At 44.3% G+C, this 14,215-nt stretch overlaps 1 protein-coding gene and 1 long non-coding RNA gene across 6 annotated transcripts in view; one reads left to right on the top strand and one right to left on the bottom strand.

The window, feature by feature from the left end:
* LOC129058919 (uncharacterized) overlaps nt 1-6,976 on the bottom strand; it is a 61,191-nt gene extending 54,215 nt beyond the window's left edge. For all 5 annotated transcript variants that reach the window (XR_008524362.2, XR_008524364.2, XR_008524363.2 and 2 more), the window contains exon 1: nt 6,759-6,976. This is a non-coding gene — a long non-coding RNA (uncharacterized LOC129058919). The remainder of the gene's footprint in view (nt 1-6,758) is intronic.
* Nucleotides 737-3,693, top strand: FGFBP2 (fibroblast growth factor binding protein 2). Its single transcript, XM_002814616.5, has 2 exons — nt 737-1,459; nt 3,264-3,693. Exon 1 carries the CDS (start codon nt 768-770, stop codon nt 1,437-1,439), a length of 672 nt encoding a protein of 223 aa, XP_002814662.4. The 5' UTR covers nt 737-767; the 3' UTR covers nt 1,440-1,459; nt 3,264-3,693.
* Nucleotides 6,977-14,215: the final 7,239 nt, after the last annotated feature.

The following is a 14,215-nucleotide window of genomic DNA, read 5'->3' as shown; positions in this document are numbered from 1 at the left end:
TCCTCGTCATCATTCAGTTGGTGCAATTGTCAGACATGTAATAAGAAGGGAAGTGAACATTGCAGCACTGTGGCCTGTGGCCACGGTGACGGCGGGACAGCCCCACAGAGGCCACACCAGGTGACTCTCAGCTCAGTGGGTGGGAGGGGGAGTGTCTCTGTGTCCCTCTGGCACACGCTTCCTCACACAACCTCACATAGTCTTTTCTTGCATTTGCTGGGCCATCTCATAACACCTAGGCTCACAAAATTCTGGCTTCCTTTGGATTAACTAAACCCATGGTCCCCCAAGATGGGGATTCCAGGGAGCAGGAGGGAGCCTTGAGGCAGCCCAGACTCCCAGCTGCAAACTTCTCTTTCCAGAATTCCACTGCCACACCTTGGCATATACCAAATGTTGACAAAGAAGGCTGTCCCCGTACAAGGGCCAATTTTAGAGCAAGCTCCCTGTGGTTGGAAAACTGTAAAACCCTCAGCCCCAAAGCTGTGTGTAGTGCTTTGTGCGTGACAGGGCTGGGGCAGATCTCTCTGAGGCACGCAGGAAAACCATTCCCTTTGCTTGTGGTGGGCGGCCCCTGGTGGCTGCTCTGCCCCTGCCAAGTGTTACGCGTCTAAGGTCTGTGGGCATGTTTCTCATTTGCTGCAAAACACCCTCCCCACCCTTGCAGAGAAAGAGTCTTTTGTACAGCACCCTTTAAAGGGTGACTCGTCCCACTTGGGTTCTCGCTCCTGGTGCAGGGTTGCAGGCAAGTTTATCAGAGTATCGCCATGAAGTTCATCCCCTGCCTCCTGCTGGTGACCTTGTCCTGCCTGGGGACTTTGGGTCAGGCCCCGAGGCAAAAGCAAGGAAGCACTGGGGAGGAATTCCATTTCCAGACTGGAGGGAGAGATTCCTGCATTATGCGCCCCAGCAGCTTGGGGCAAGGTGCTGGAGAAGTCTGGCTTCGCGTCGACTGCCGCAACACAGAGGAGACATACTGGTGTGAGTACAGGGGGCAGCCCAGCATGTGCCAGGCTTTCGCTGCTGACCCCAAACCTTACTGGAATCAAGCCCTGCAGGAGCTGAGGCGCCTTCACCATGCGTGCCAGGGGGCCCCGGTGCTGAGGCCATCTGTGTGCAGGGAGGCTGGGCCCCAGGCCCACATGCAGCAGGTGACTTCCAGCCTCAAGGGCAGCCCAGCGCCCAACCAACAGCCTGAGGCTGGGACGCCATCTCTGAGGCCCAAGGCCACAGTGAAACTCACAGAAGCTACACAGCTGGGAAAGGACTCGATGGAAGAGCTGGGAAAAGCCAAACCCACCACCCGACCCACAGCCAAACCTACCCAGCCTGGACCCAGGCCCGGAGGGAATGAGGAGGCAAAGAAGAAGGCCTGGGAACACTGTTGGAAACCCTTCCAGGCCCTGTGCGCCTTTCTCATCAGCTTCTTCCGAGGGTGACAGGTGAAAGACCCCTACAGGTAACAACACCCTTTCCTTTACTCATATGCAGAGACTACGTGAGAGGCACTTAGCACTTTCACAGCTGCTGTGACCACATCAGAGTCTCAGCGTGTGTTTGGGGGTGGGTTTGAGGCTGTCTGTTGCAGAGCAGAGTAGATGAGGTGGTTCATCCGGAGTGGCACTTGACTCTGGTGATGCACAGGAATCACCTACAAGGAGCTCTAAAAATGCTGATGCCCAGGCCCCTCACCAGACCGTTCGTTCCATCTATGTCTCCAACATAGTAGCGCAGGAATGTGGACTTTTAAAACTCTCCCCCAGGTGATTTGAATTTGCAGCCAAGGTTGAGAATCTCCTTGTGATGGGACCACCTCACTGTTAAACTGAGGCCTTTGGAATTCTGCCGGGTGACGTTTCCAACTGAACCAAGCCTTTGCTGCAGCTGTTTGTGGCCGAGGTGCTACGTCATGGTGGAGGTGTCGCCACACCTCGTCTTGTTCTCAGTTTTTTCTCCTACAGTCGAGTTAGGGTGGGGGGTGTTGTGCACCGAGGAAAGTTTGAGTCAAATAATCTTCAAAGTCTTTCTCACAGCTCTCAAAGCCTTTGATTGTTTTTTGTTCATCACAGAGGAGAAAATCTAATTAATAATAACAGATTTAATCAACTCCAAGTATTGCTTTTAAAAGACCAAACTTTTTCTTGTGGAAATAAGGCTTATTACTGATCTCTATCCTTAAATGCAGCAGCTTTCATTAATTTTGCACACCAGCAAGGAGCTCATTTATCTGGGATTCTAGTCTTATTTGTGCGCTTTGAGTTTAAAAGGAGAGTTTCTGAGGTTTTTCATATTATCTATGTAAGAAAAATAGGAACAAAGCAGATTTCCTGATAAATAGCACTTTGATAACTAATATCACAAAACAAATAAGGCTTTTTCTAAAAGCGCCCAGGCAGCAAGAAATGTTGGGTCACAACAAAGTTGTTTTGGTGTCTGCCGTTCTGGGCTGGAGGTTTTCTGTTTGTTCAATATTTCAGATCTGTCCCAGATGAGAAAAGGGGCCACTTAAGCCAAAAAAAATTACTATTGAAGGGAGGTCCTTTTTTTTTTTTCTTTTAAAAGTTGATTTTTTTGGTCTTTCCACAATTAAGACATACAAATCATTTGAAAAATTCAAACACAACAGAAAAATACAAAGAATTTTAAAACTTCATCCATAATCCCACCACACAGAGATAAACAATGTTAACAGAAGAGTACCCATTTAGACATCCATCTATGCGTATTTATACAGACAGATGTACAGCTTATATACAGATGCATACAGGCACTAAAGCTTAAAACAATATCTTGATCCTGCAGATAAGCTGCATAGGATTACTGTATTAGCTTGCTAGGGCCGCCATAGCAAAATACCACCAAATGGGTGGCTTAAACAGCAGAAATATATTTTCTCACAATTCTGGAGACTGAAATTCCAAGATCAAGGTGTCAGCAGGATCGGTGTCTTCTGAGGACTCTCTCCTTGACTCCTAGATGGCAGCCTTCTCGCTGTCATTCCTCTGAGTGGATCTGTGTCCTCGTCTCTTTTTGTTAGGATACCATTCACACTGGGTGAAGTCCCACCCAAACAGCCCCATTTTACCTTAACCACCTCTTTAATGGCCCCTATCTTTAAATACAAACACTCCCTGAGGTACTGGAGGTTAGGACTGAAGTCTACGGTTTTTAGGTTTTGGGAGGGACACAATTCACACAATTCAGCCCATAACAACTAACAAAGAAGTTTTCATCCCCTTCTTTTTTTTTTTTTTTTTTTTTAGAGCTGACCTCTCCCTGACAGAGAACCATCTCTTTTTATATTACGCCGCTTTCAGTCCAACGTTCTCACACTGGAAGAAGAGAGTTTCTAATCAGATGCAACTGCCCAAATTTTTGATCTGCAGCTTCTCTGAAGTTTGGAAAAGAAACCTTCCTTTCTGGAGTTTGCAGAGTTCAGCAATATGATAGGGAACAGGTGCTGATGGGCCCAAGAGTGACAAGCGTACACATCTACTTTTTATCTGTAGAAGTTTTGCTTTGTTGATCGGAGCCTTCTATGAAAGTTTAAATATGTAACACATTCATGAATTTCCAGTTTAGCCTTCTGAGCAGGACATGAATTTGTCACATTTCATTGCATGGTAACATGGACTTGGGAGTTAGAGAAAGTTCAATAAATAGCAGCTATGTGTGTGCAAAATAAAAGAATGATTTCAGAAATACGACTTTAGTCTTCTTAATGAACGCGATACCTAGATGCTATAGAGATCATGTATACCCCTTAAGTCACTATTATTTTATTCAGGGTGCCATCATGCATTACACAGACTAGGTGGCTTAAAGCAACAGAAATGTGTTCTCTCACAGTGACGGAGGCAAGAAGTGCCTCAAGATGTCACCAAAGTTAGTTTCTCTTGTAGGGTCTCAGGGAAAATCTGTTCAGTGCCTCTCTCTCAGTTTCTTAAAGTTGTTGGAATCCTTGACATTCCTTGGCTTATAGACATATCACTCTAATCCCTGCCTCTGTCTTCACGTGGAATTTTCGCTTGCGTGTGTGTCAAATCTCCCTCTCCTGATAAGGGCACCAGCCATTGGATTAGGGTCCATCCTAATCAAGAAAGACCTTATCTTAACTCCATCATGTCTGCAAACACCCTATTCCCAAATAAGATCATATTCACAGATTCCGAATGGACATAAATTTTTGGTGGGCACTATTCAACCCAGCACAGCCACCCTGCAGCAATAGCAACTAGCCAAAAAGATAGAGAAGTGAAACTGAAGGAGAACAACCCTGTACACTCAGCAGTTAAATTAATCAACAGAGTTGGAAAGGAAGAAAATTAGATTTTATTAGACATACGCAAAAAGGGACTCACTCTCTTCTTAATTTCGTATTTGTCTTACCTAAGAACACATTAATAGTCCACTCTCTTTTTCTTTTTAACGGCTATTTATTTATTTGAGATGGGGGTCTCGCTCTGTCACCCAGGCTGGAGTGCAGTGGTACAATCTCGGCTCACTGCAACCTCCGCCTCCTGGGTTCAAGTGATTCTCCTGCCTTAGCCTCCCGAGTAGCTGGGATTACAGGTGTGTGCCACCATGCCCAGCTAATTTTTGTATTTTTAGTAGAGACAAGGTTTCACCATGTTGGCCAGGCTGGTCTCGAACTCCTGACCTCAGGTGATCCACCCTCAGCCTCCCAAAGTGCTGGGATTACAGGCGTGAGCCACTGCACCAGGCCCACTAGTCCACTCTTGATGTACTTAAATTGTTTCCCCATCTAGCCCAGCAGTGCCCAACCCTAGCTACATGATGGAGTCACCTGGGGCAACTTTTCAAAAACACTGGTGCTTGGACGTCAGCACCAGAGGTTATGGTGTAACTGGCCAGGGATGGGGCCTGAGCATGTGCAATTTTACATTTCCCCTGGTGACTCTAATATGCAGCCAAGTTTAAGAAATACCACCCTTGATTAATTGAATTAGAATCTCTGGGGTATATCCTAGGTAATTTCCAGGCAATTCTATGTGCAACCTGAGTTGAAGACTACTAATATGGCCTCTATGTGTAGTTCACACAATTAAGAAATATTTATTCATCATCAACTATGTCCCAGGCACTGTGCAAGATATTGGATAGGGGAGAGATGAACTAACCAATTAGGTTTCACATATTAGAAGTGCAGTGAAGTAGTGGAAACCAAGACAACACATTGATGAGTGTAGGAGATGACACAGAAGGCTGTGGGTGGGGGCAGCCAGGGGGTGTTTGCTGGGGTTGAGCTTCTAAAATATATATACATCAAGCATCTGCTGTGACATACCAAGTCTATTTCTTATAAGGGCTCTGAGCCTTTCACTCGCCCCCTCATATAACTCTCACTACATCCCTAAGAGGTAAGTAGTTTTATTCCCAATTATAAACCAAGGGACTTGAAAGCCTGGAGAGGTGAGTTGTACATAGCTTGTCAAGAGTCAGGACAGCAGAGAAATCCAGGTCCACCCAATTCTAACGCTCATGGCGTTCAATTTATAAACATCACAGAATAGGCTGGGATTTGTCACAAACCATTTTTCAGCAACATTTTAAACTAACATCACCATATATCTGACCAGTGATATTAAAGATGAAAATCTGTGCTACCCAAAGGGTGACAGGTGGGCCAGAGGCATCTGCTTCTGCTGGGGAGCTTTAGAAATGCTAATTCTTGGCCGGGGGTAGTAGCTCATGCCTGTAATCCCAGCACTTTGGGAAGCCGAGGAGCGCAGACGACCTTAGGCAAAGAGTTTGAGACAAGCCTGGCCAACATGGCGAAACCCTATTTCTACTAAAAAATACAAAAAATAGCTGGGTGTGGTGGTAGGCACCTGTAATCCCAGCTACTCAGGAGGCTGAAGCAGGAAAATCACTTGAACCAGGGAGGTGGAGGTTGCAGTGAGCCAAAATCGTGCCCCTGCACTCCAGCCTGGGCAACACAGCGGGACTCCATCTCAAAAAAAAAAAAAAAAAAAAAAAAAGCTAATTCTCAGGCCCCACCACAGACAAACTGAACCACAGTATCTGAGTGAGGCCCAGAAATGTGTATTTTAACATTTCCATGTGTTCTATGCAGGGTAACATTGGCCAAGCAATATTTCAGTCATCCTAAAAGTAAAGGCTTTGTTAAACCTTAAAGCAGATAATTCTGACATAGGCTACAATATGGATGAACCATGAGTACATTATGCTAGATAAAATAAGCCAGTCACAAAAGACATATACTGCACGATTCCACTGATATGAGGTACCTAAACTAGTCAAAAATCACAGATACCAAAAGTAGAATGTTGGCTGCCAGAGACTGGTGAGGTGAGAATGGGAAGTTAGTTTAATGTTTATAGAGTTTTAGTTTTATAGGATTAAAAGAGTTCTTGAAGTGGACAGCAGTGATGGTTGCATAACAAATGTAATTAATACTACCAAATTATACACTTAAAATTGTTAAGGTGGCATATTTTATGATATACATATTTTATTGGAATTTTAAAAAGAAATTTTAAAAAAGAAAATTCTTTTCACCAAAAGGTACTGAAATAACAGCATATCCATAAGAAAAATATGAATATCTACTATTACTTGATACAAAAAAAATGAACTGAAATTGGTTTATATACTGAAATGTAAAGGGTGGTTTCTCCCTAATACTGGGGGTGCTCCTTTCCTTCGACAGTGACATAATCTATTTGTCCTAATTCAAGGTCTGCTACATCCATCTTTATTAATCAAGTACTCACCCACACCCAGTCCTTCCTCATCGATGGGTCACCAATCATGAGGGCTGGGTACGGTAGTAGAACTCAGCCACTGAAAGAGTTCATTACGGTTCACAGATTCTGGCAATTAATCGTATGATCTTCCATATTCAATAACCCAAACCAGGGGGTGGTAGAAGCAACAGATTGGAGTCACCCTCTTTGTGTTGTCACTGATGGTGTCAAATAATGATGAAACCAGTGAAGATTCCAAGGTGGTAGGGTCAATTTTTTTTTTTTTAAAGAAAAAGAGCAGTGGTTGAGAGATTTTATGGTGAAATCATGGACATAGAGAACCGATCTCCCTGAATCTCTGCCTCTTCTGTCCTGATTTTCTCCAAACACCTCTTCCAAGGGGAATGTTTCCTCTGAGGAGCAGCTGCATGTAATGCTCACGCTGTCTGCTAAAGACGTGTAGGCCACAGTGCAGATAGCATCATCTATCTAGCAATTTTCTCAGTCACGTCTTCCAAAGTCTATCTTACCACTTAAAAATGGTGCCAACCTGAGACCAAGGACATGAAATGTGCTGAATGTTTTGTCCATTAGCCCACTACTGGGGGCACCATTGCTGTGAACAGCATGGCATCATCTAACTACAAGTGAACCAGATACTAAACCAAGCACAGAATAGTCTCCAGTGCCACTATGGTGTGGCCAGAATCTGCCAGCTTCACCGAATGGCAACTCCATGATGACAGTTGTCAATTACCACTGCACACCAGTAATGGCCACCAGGTGACAGCAGAGGACCAATGTATTGTATTTGCCAGACAAAGGCAGGCCCCACCCCCAGAGCTAAGGATCCCTGTCACCTTTAGACTGAGAGATCAACTGTGGAGAGGAACCAGAGGAACCACAGTCCCAGTAGGCCATTTTATTCTCTGTGGCACTCAGATGAGGTTTAACTTTTGAGCCTATTGTGTTAGTGGCAAGATTACCATTTCCAGTCCAATAATGGATTGAGGCAGTGATGCTGGCCACCAGGGCTGGAGGGTCCAGTCACCCACTTCGTTTCATGTTGTCTCACCTCATATGCATCCTTTCCATGGCATCCACAAGGGTTACAAAAATGTCTCCCGAGGCTGCAGTAGTGGCTATCAATAGCTTATAGCCCCATAGAGGAGTGTCCTTAATACACCAGTCAGTTGTCACCAACCAGGCAGCTTGCTGGCTGTACCCAAGAGTAGGTGAAAAAGACATCTCTGGTTCTTATGAGCACTGAATAAGGCAAAGGTGATGGCTTTCCATATAGCTCACTGGGCTATGGGCTCCTCCTGCAGTAGCTCTCCCAGAGTTGTCTCTGGGGCTAGATGGCTGCTGCCACCAGGTGGACACCAGCACTTTTAGTCTTCGGTAAACCAAGCCCCAGCTTCCTCACAGACTTCCTGGGAGTGGTCTCCAGGTAGTCAAAAGCTGTCCCTGTGAGTAATCAAGAGAGGGACAAGAAGACCCTAAAGGTGAGGTCTCAACTTACTTGTGTAAGGAGAATTATCTATGAGACCAGACTTGCCCTATGAAGTGTTCCACTTCCATTTAATATGAGAAATCTGTGCATTTTCAATTCTGCCCTTAGTACTTGAGGGGAACCTGACAGGTGGGGCTTTAGTTTTTTACAAATAAGGCAAATATTTGTCAAATTAATCAAATGGATGGATTTAAACTGTTGGCATTGACCTACATGATCTCCACTATACATTCCTGCACTTACATTCAGCAATTCAAAGGTTATTTGATTTGGGGGGCATTTTGGACACTAGGACAATTATTGACATTTTTAACAATTATCAATCACACCATCCGCAGAAAGAATTGAAGTAATTCCAGATGATGCATAAATTATGGCATCTAACTGCTTTGAATAAAATGGCTAAGAAAAATATGAGCATAAAAATCCTTTGCTAGGTGATACAGTTTGGCCCTATCCCCACCCAAATCTCAACTTGAATTGTATCTTCCAGAATTCCCAATGTGTTGCGGGAGGGACCCAGGGGGAGGTAATTGAATCATGGGGCCCAGTCTGTTTCCCATACTATTCTCATGATATTTAATAAGTCTCATGAAATCTGATGGGTTTATCAGGGGTTTCTCCTTTTGCTTCTTCCTCATTTTCTCTTGCCGCCACCATGTAAGAAGTGCCTTTCACCTCTCACCATGATTCTAAGGCCTCCCCAGTCATGTGGAACTGTAAGTTCAATTAAACCTCTTTTTCTTCCCAGTCTGAAGTATGTCTTTATCAGCAGTGTGAAAATAGACTAATACAGTAAATTGGTACCAGTAGAGTGGGGTGTTGCTGAAAAGATACCCAAAAATGTGGAAGTGACTTTGGAACTGGGTAACAGGAAGAGGTTGGAACAGTTTGGAGGACTCAGAAGAAGACAGGGAAATGTGGGAAAGTTTATCACTTCCTAGAGACTTGTTGAATGGCTTTGTCCAAAATGCTGGTAGCAATATGGACAATAAATCCAGGCTGAGGTGGTCTCAGATGGAAATGAGGAACTTGTTGGGAACTGGAGCAAAGGTGACTTTTGTTATGTTTTAGCAAAAAGACTGGTGGCATTTTGCCCCTGCCCTAGAAATTTGTGGAACTTTGAACCTGAGAAAGATGATTTACGGCATCTGGTGGAAGAAATTTCTAAGCAGCAAAGCATTCAAGAGGTGACTTGGGTACTGTTAAAGGCATTCAGTTTTAAAAGAGAAGCAGAGCATGAAAGTTTGGAAAGTTTGCAGCCTGACTATGTGATAGAAAATAAAAACCCATTTTCTGGGGAGAAATTCAAGCCAGTTGCAGAAATTTGCATAAGTAGCAAGGAGCCTAATGTTAATTCCAAAGGCCATGGGGAACATGTCTCCAGGCCATGTCAGAGACCTTCAGGGCAGCCCCTCCCATCACAGGCCCAGAGGTCTAGAAGGAAAAAGTGGTTTAGGGGGCCAGGCCCAGGGTCCTCATGCTGTGTGCAGCCTTGGGACTTGGTGACCTGTGTTCCAGCTGCTCCAGCCATGGCTGAAAGGGGCCAGTGTAAAGCTCAGGCTGTGGCTTCAGAGGGTGAAAGCCTCAAGCCTTGGCAGCTTTGAGTCTCACAGGGGCACCAGCTGCTGGGTACATCCCGCAGACCCTGGCCAAGCGAAAGATGAAAGGAGTACTCAGACACAGGCATGCAGTGTAAGAGCAGCTAGGGGGCTGCTGGCACTAGGGACCAAAGAAAAGAGCAGCCTCGGTAAGCTGGAGCTGCTTGCTTTTATTTAGTACAGGCATAATGCCGAAAGCCTGGAGCAAACATTGTCTGTGGGTAATTAACATTTATTATTCTCCTTTTAAGGAACGGGTCACACACTCGGATGATCAAAGGTCGTTTTCTGGTCAAAATGAATAAATAAGCCTATTTAGATAAATTCCCCTGCACTCCCTTGTACCTACTTCTCACCCTCTGCCTCAGGGTAAGAGAACAGCTGCCTTTATCTTATTCTCCCCGAAGCTTTGCAGAGCCTTCTGACCTTTCAGAAGGTTTGTGCCCTTTCCCTATAATTTCTCCCACCACTCTGACTGATCTCCTACAGTGTTGAGCCTGCAGATGCACAGAAGTCAAGAGCTGAGGTTTGGGAACCTCCACCTACATTTCTGAAGATGTATGGAAACGCCTGGATGCCCAGGCAAAAGTTTGCTGTAGGAGTGGGGCCTTCTTGGAAAACTTTTGCTGGGGCAGTGCAGAAGGGAAATGTGGGGTTGGAGCCCCCACACATAGTCCCTACTAGGGCACTGCCTAGTGGAGCTGTGAGAAGAGGGCCACTGTCCTACAGACCCCAGAATGGTAGATCCACCAACAGCTTGCTCTGTTGTGTGCCTGGAAAAGCTGCAGACACTCAGAATCAGCCCATGAAAGCAGTCAGGAGGGAGGCTGTACTCTACAAAGCCACAGGGACAGGGCTGCCCAAGACCATGAGAACCCACCTCTTGTATCAGTGTGACCTGGATGTGAGACCTGGAGTCAAAGGAGATCATTTTGAAGCTTTAAAATTTGACTGCCCAGCTGGATTTTGGACTTGCATGGGCCCTGTAACCCCTTTCTTTTGGTCAATTTCTCCCATTTGGAACAGCTGTATTTACCAAATACCTGTACTGCCATTGTATCTAGGAAGTAACTAGCTTGCCTTTACAGGCTCATAGGCAAAAGGGACTTGCCTTGTCTCAGATGAGACTTCATACTGTCAACTTATGGGTTAATGCTGAAATGAGTTAAGACTTTGGGGGACTGTTTGGAAGGCACGATTGGTTTTGAAATTCAAGGACATGAGATTTAGAGGAGGTAGGGGCAGAATAATAAGATTTGGCTGTGTCCCCACTGAAATCTCAACTTGAATTGTATCTCCCAGAATTCCCATGTGTTGTGGGAGGGACCCAGGGGAAGGTAATTTAATCATGGAGGATGGTCGTTCCCATGCTATTCTCATGGTAGTTAATAAGTTTCATGAGATCTGATGGGTTTATCAGGGATTTTGGCTTTTGCTTCTTCCCCATTTTCTCTTACCGCCACCGTGTAAAAAGTGCCTTTTGCCTCCTGTCATGATTCTGAGGCCTCCCCAGCCATGTGGAACTGTAAGTCCAATTAAACGTCTTTTTCTTCCCAGTCTCAGGTATGTCTTTATCAGCAGCATGAAAACGAACTAATACACCAGGCATAAGAATGACACAATGGACTCTGGGGACTCAGGGGGAAAGGGTTGGGATGGGGTGAGGGATAAAAGAGTACAAATTGGGTTCAGTGTACACTGCTTGCGAGATGGGTGCACCAAAATCTCACAAATCACCACTAAAAAACTTATTCATGTAACCAAATAACACTGGTTTTCCAAAAATCTATAGAAATAAAAAAAAAAACTAAAAAAAATCCTTTGTTGTGTTTCTAACTACAATATGTAACATATTTTTGTGCCCCACAATGATTACAGTTAATAATCAGCACAGAGGAACTCTTAAAGGACATATTTTGCCTCTAGATCAAGCCTAATGCCCTTCTGTAGGCAGCTGGGAGGTTTTGTAGCTGTTCCTTAAACAACATCTTTCTTACCTTACCATGAAGTCATTAAATAGCTATTGACACCCTAGAAATTAGAGCTGAGAAAGTCTTTAGACCTATTAAATGAGAGTGACCTGTTTTATGTGAGCACATATTCACTATCCCTCTCTAGCCTTTGAATTACTCACCCTTTGTCTCACACCTCCCTGGAAGTATCTGTTCCCTTTCTTTCTCTCCTTTTCTGTGGTCCTCTCTGCTTCTCGAAGCCAAACCAGGTCAGGCTGTGAACTGAAGAGGTACCAAGATTTCCCCTGTGCAGCTTTCTGCTGGACTCTTCCTAGAAGCAAGCATCAGTTACTGCCAGATTTAGTTTTGGATTGTGGTATCACTTTTCATCTTTTTCCAGCAGAGTGAGAAAAAAATACTGTATTTTCTCTACTAGAATGGGAGAGCTGGGCCTAACTTTAGCAAACTAGTACTTGTTGAAATGGAACACTTCAACAAGCTTGAGGGAAGTCACTAAAGAAGTCAGTTTCCTCATCTTTATTTCAGGTGATAATAATGGCTACTCCTTATTGAGGACTATAGAGATCAGATGGGGCTGGGAGCAGTGGCTCACGCCTGTAATCCCAGGACTTTGGGAGGCCAACACAGGAGGATTGCTTGAGTCCAGGAGTTCAGGACCAGCCTGAGCAAAATAGCAAGATGCTGTCTCTGCAAAAGTAAACAAACAAACAAATAAATAAAATAATCTAAAAAAGATCTAATATAGTAATAATACAAAGCGAAGGGCTTTGACAATGATATTGTGCTATGCAGATGCATAGCATGATTATAAATCAGGTAGACAGAGATAAACTTGATGAAACAGGAAGGAAAAACTCTTCATACATCAGACTGGTCTTCCTGGATAAGGTTGCCACATGCTATCTCAATGGAGTCACAGATGTTTCTGAAAACTGGAAATACGAGTCTTGCAACCAAATTTGGGAAAGACATGAGCCAAAATCAGCCTGATCACTGCTAAATATGAAATCACATTACTGCTAAATATGAAAATTTGTCACAACATTTTGTTAGTATAAGTTCTAAGCCTAAGACAAATTAAGTTGTTGAATTTATTCCGATAATTGTTTTAAAGGGAGAGTGAAACAGGTTTCTGGCCCCTTTTTTGTTTTCAGATCATTTAAATTGAAAGAAGGGGGACCATGTTACTAAATCAAACCTGCTCCAGGGGCCGGAGTCTAATTCTCTATCTCTCCCTTTGTCACACTCGGATGACACCGTCCCTCTGTAGGGTTTGTCTCCGCCACGTTTGAAATGGTGTATAAGTTTTCAGGATGAGCTGGTTATGGGATGCCTATACTGTTTTTCCTCTTCTTGGTCCTCTTCTTGGAATTTCTTCCCCTTGGTCATTCGGGAGTGGCAGCCTGTGTTATCTCAGGGTTTTCCAAGTGGTGACCCCAAAGGACTCCAGAGCAGGGCCTGGCTTGGGGTAGGGAGAATAGAGGACATAGGGCTAGAAGGGGGAGATGTAGGGATTCATGAGGCCATTAAATTAGCAACATATTGCCAGGCACAGTGGCTATAATCTCAGTGCTTTGGGAGGCCAAAGCAGGAGGATCATCTGAGTCCAGGAGTTCGAGACAAGTCTGGGCAACAAAATGAGACCCTGTCTCTACAAAAAAAAAAAAAAAAAAAACTTAAAACTTAGCTGAGTATGGTGGTGTGTGCCTGCAGTCCTAACTACTTGGGAGGCTGAGGTGGAAGAATCACAGAAGCCCAGGAATTCAAGGCTGCAGCGAGCTATAACTGTGCCACTGCACACTGGCCTAGGTGACAGAGTGAGATGCTGTCTCTAAAAAATATTTTATTTATTTATTTATTTATTTATTTATTTATTTAGAGATAGAGTCTTTCCAGGCTGGAGTGCAGCAGTGCGATCTCGGCTGACTGCAATCTCTGCCTCCCAGGTTTAAGTGATTCTCATGACCCAGACTCCCGAGCAGCTGGGTTACAGGGGCTCACCACCACCACCACCAACTAATTTTTGTATTTTTATTAAAGAGAAAGTTTTTCCATGTTGGCCAGGCTGGTCTCAAACTCCTGGCCTCAAGTGATCTCCCCGCCTCAGCCTCCCAAAGTGCAGGGATTACAGGCACAAGCCACCGTACCAAGCCTAAAAAATATTTTAAAAGAAAAAATAAAAATTAGTAACATTTATTGTAAACAAATGTACAATTCATTTTCAAATGACCGTAGATAGTATTGTGGTAAATAAAATGCAACTGTATTTAAAGACATTACCAAGTGTCCATATGCTATTGTGGCACTTTTATTTATTTATTTTTTATTTTTTAGATAGAGTCTTGCTTTGCTGCCCAGGCTGGGGTGCAGTGGCAGAATCTCGGCTCACTGCAACCT

This window comes from Pongo abelii, chromosome 3 (genome assembly GCF_028885655.2).
Source record: "Pongo abelii isolate AG06213 chromosome 3, NHGRI_mPonAbe1-v2.0_pri, whole genome shotgun sequence".
Classification (NCBI taxonomy): domain Eukaryota; kingdom Metazoa; phylum Chordata; class Mammalia; order Primates; family Hominidae; genus Pongo; species Pongo abelii.
Note: the sequence above shows the minus strand (reverse complement) of the source record. Positions and strands in the feature narration are given on the sequence as shown.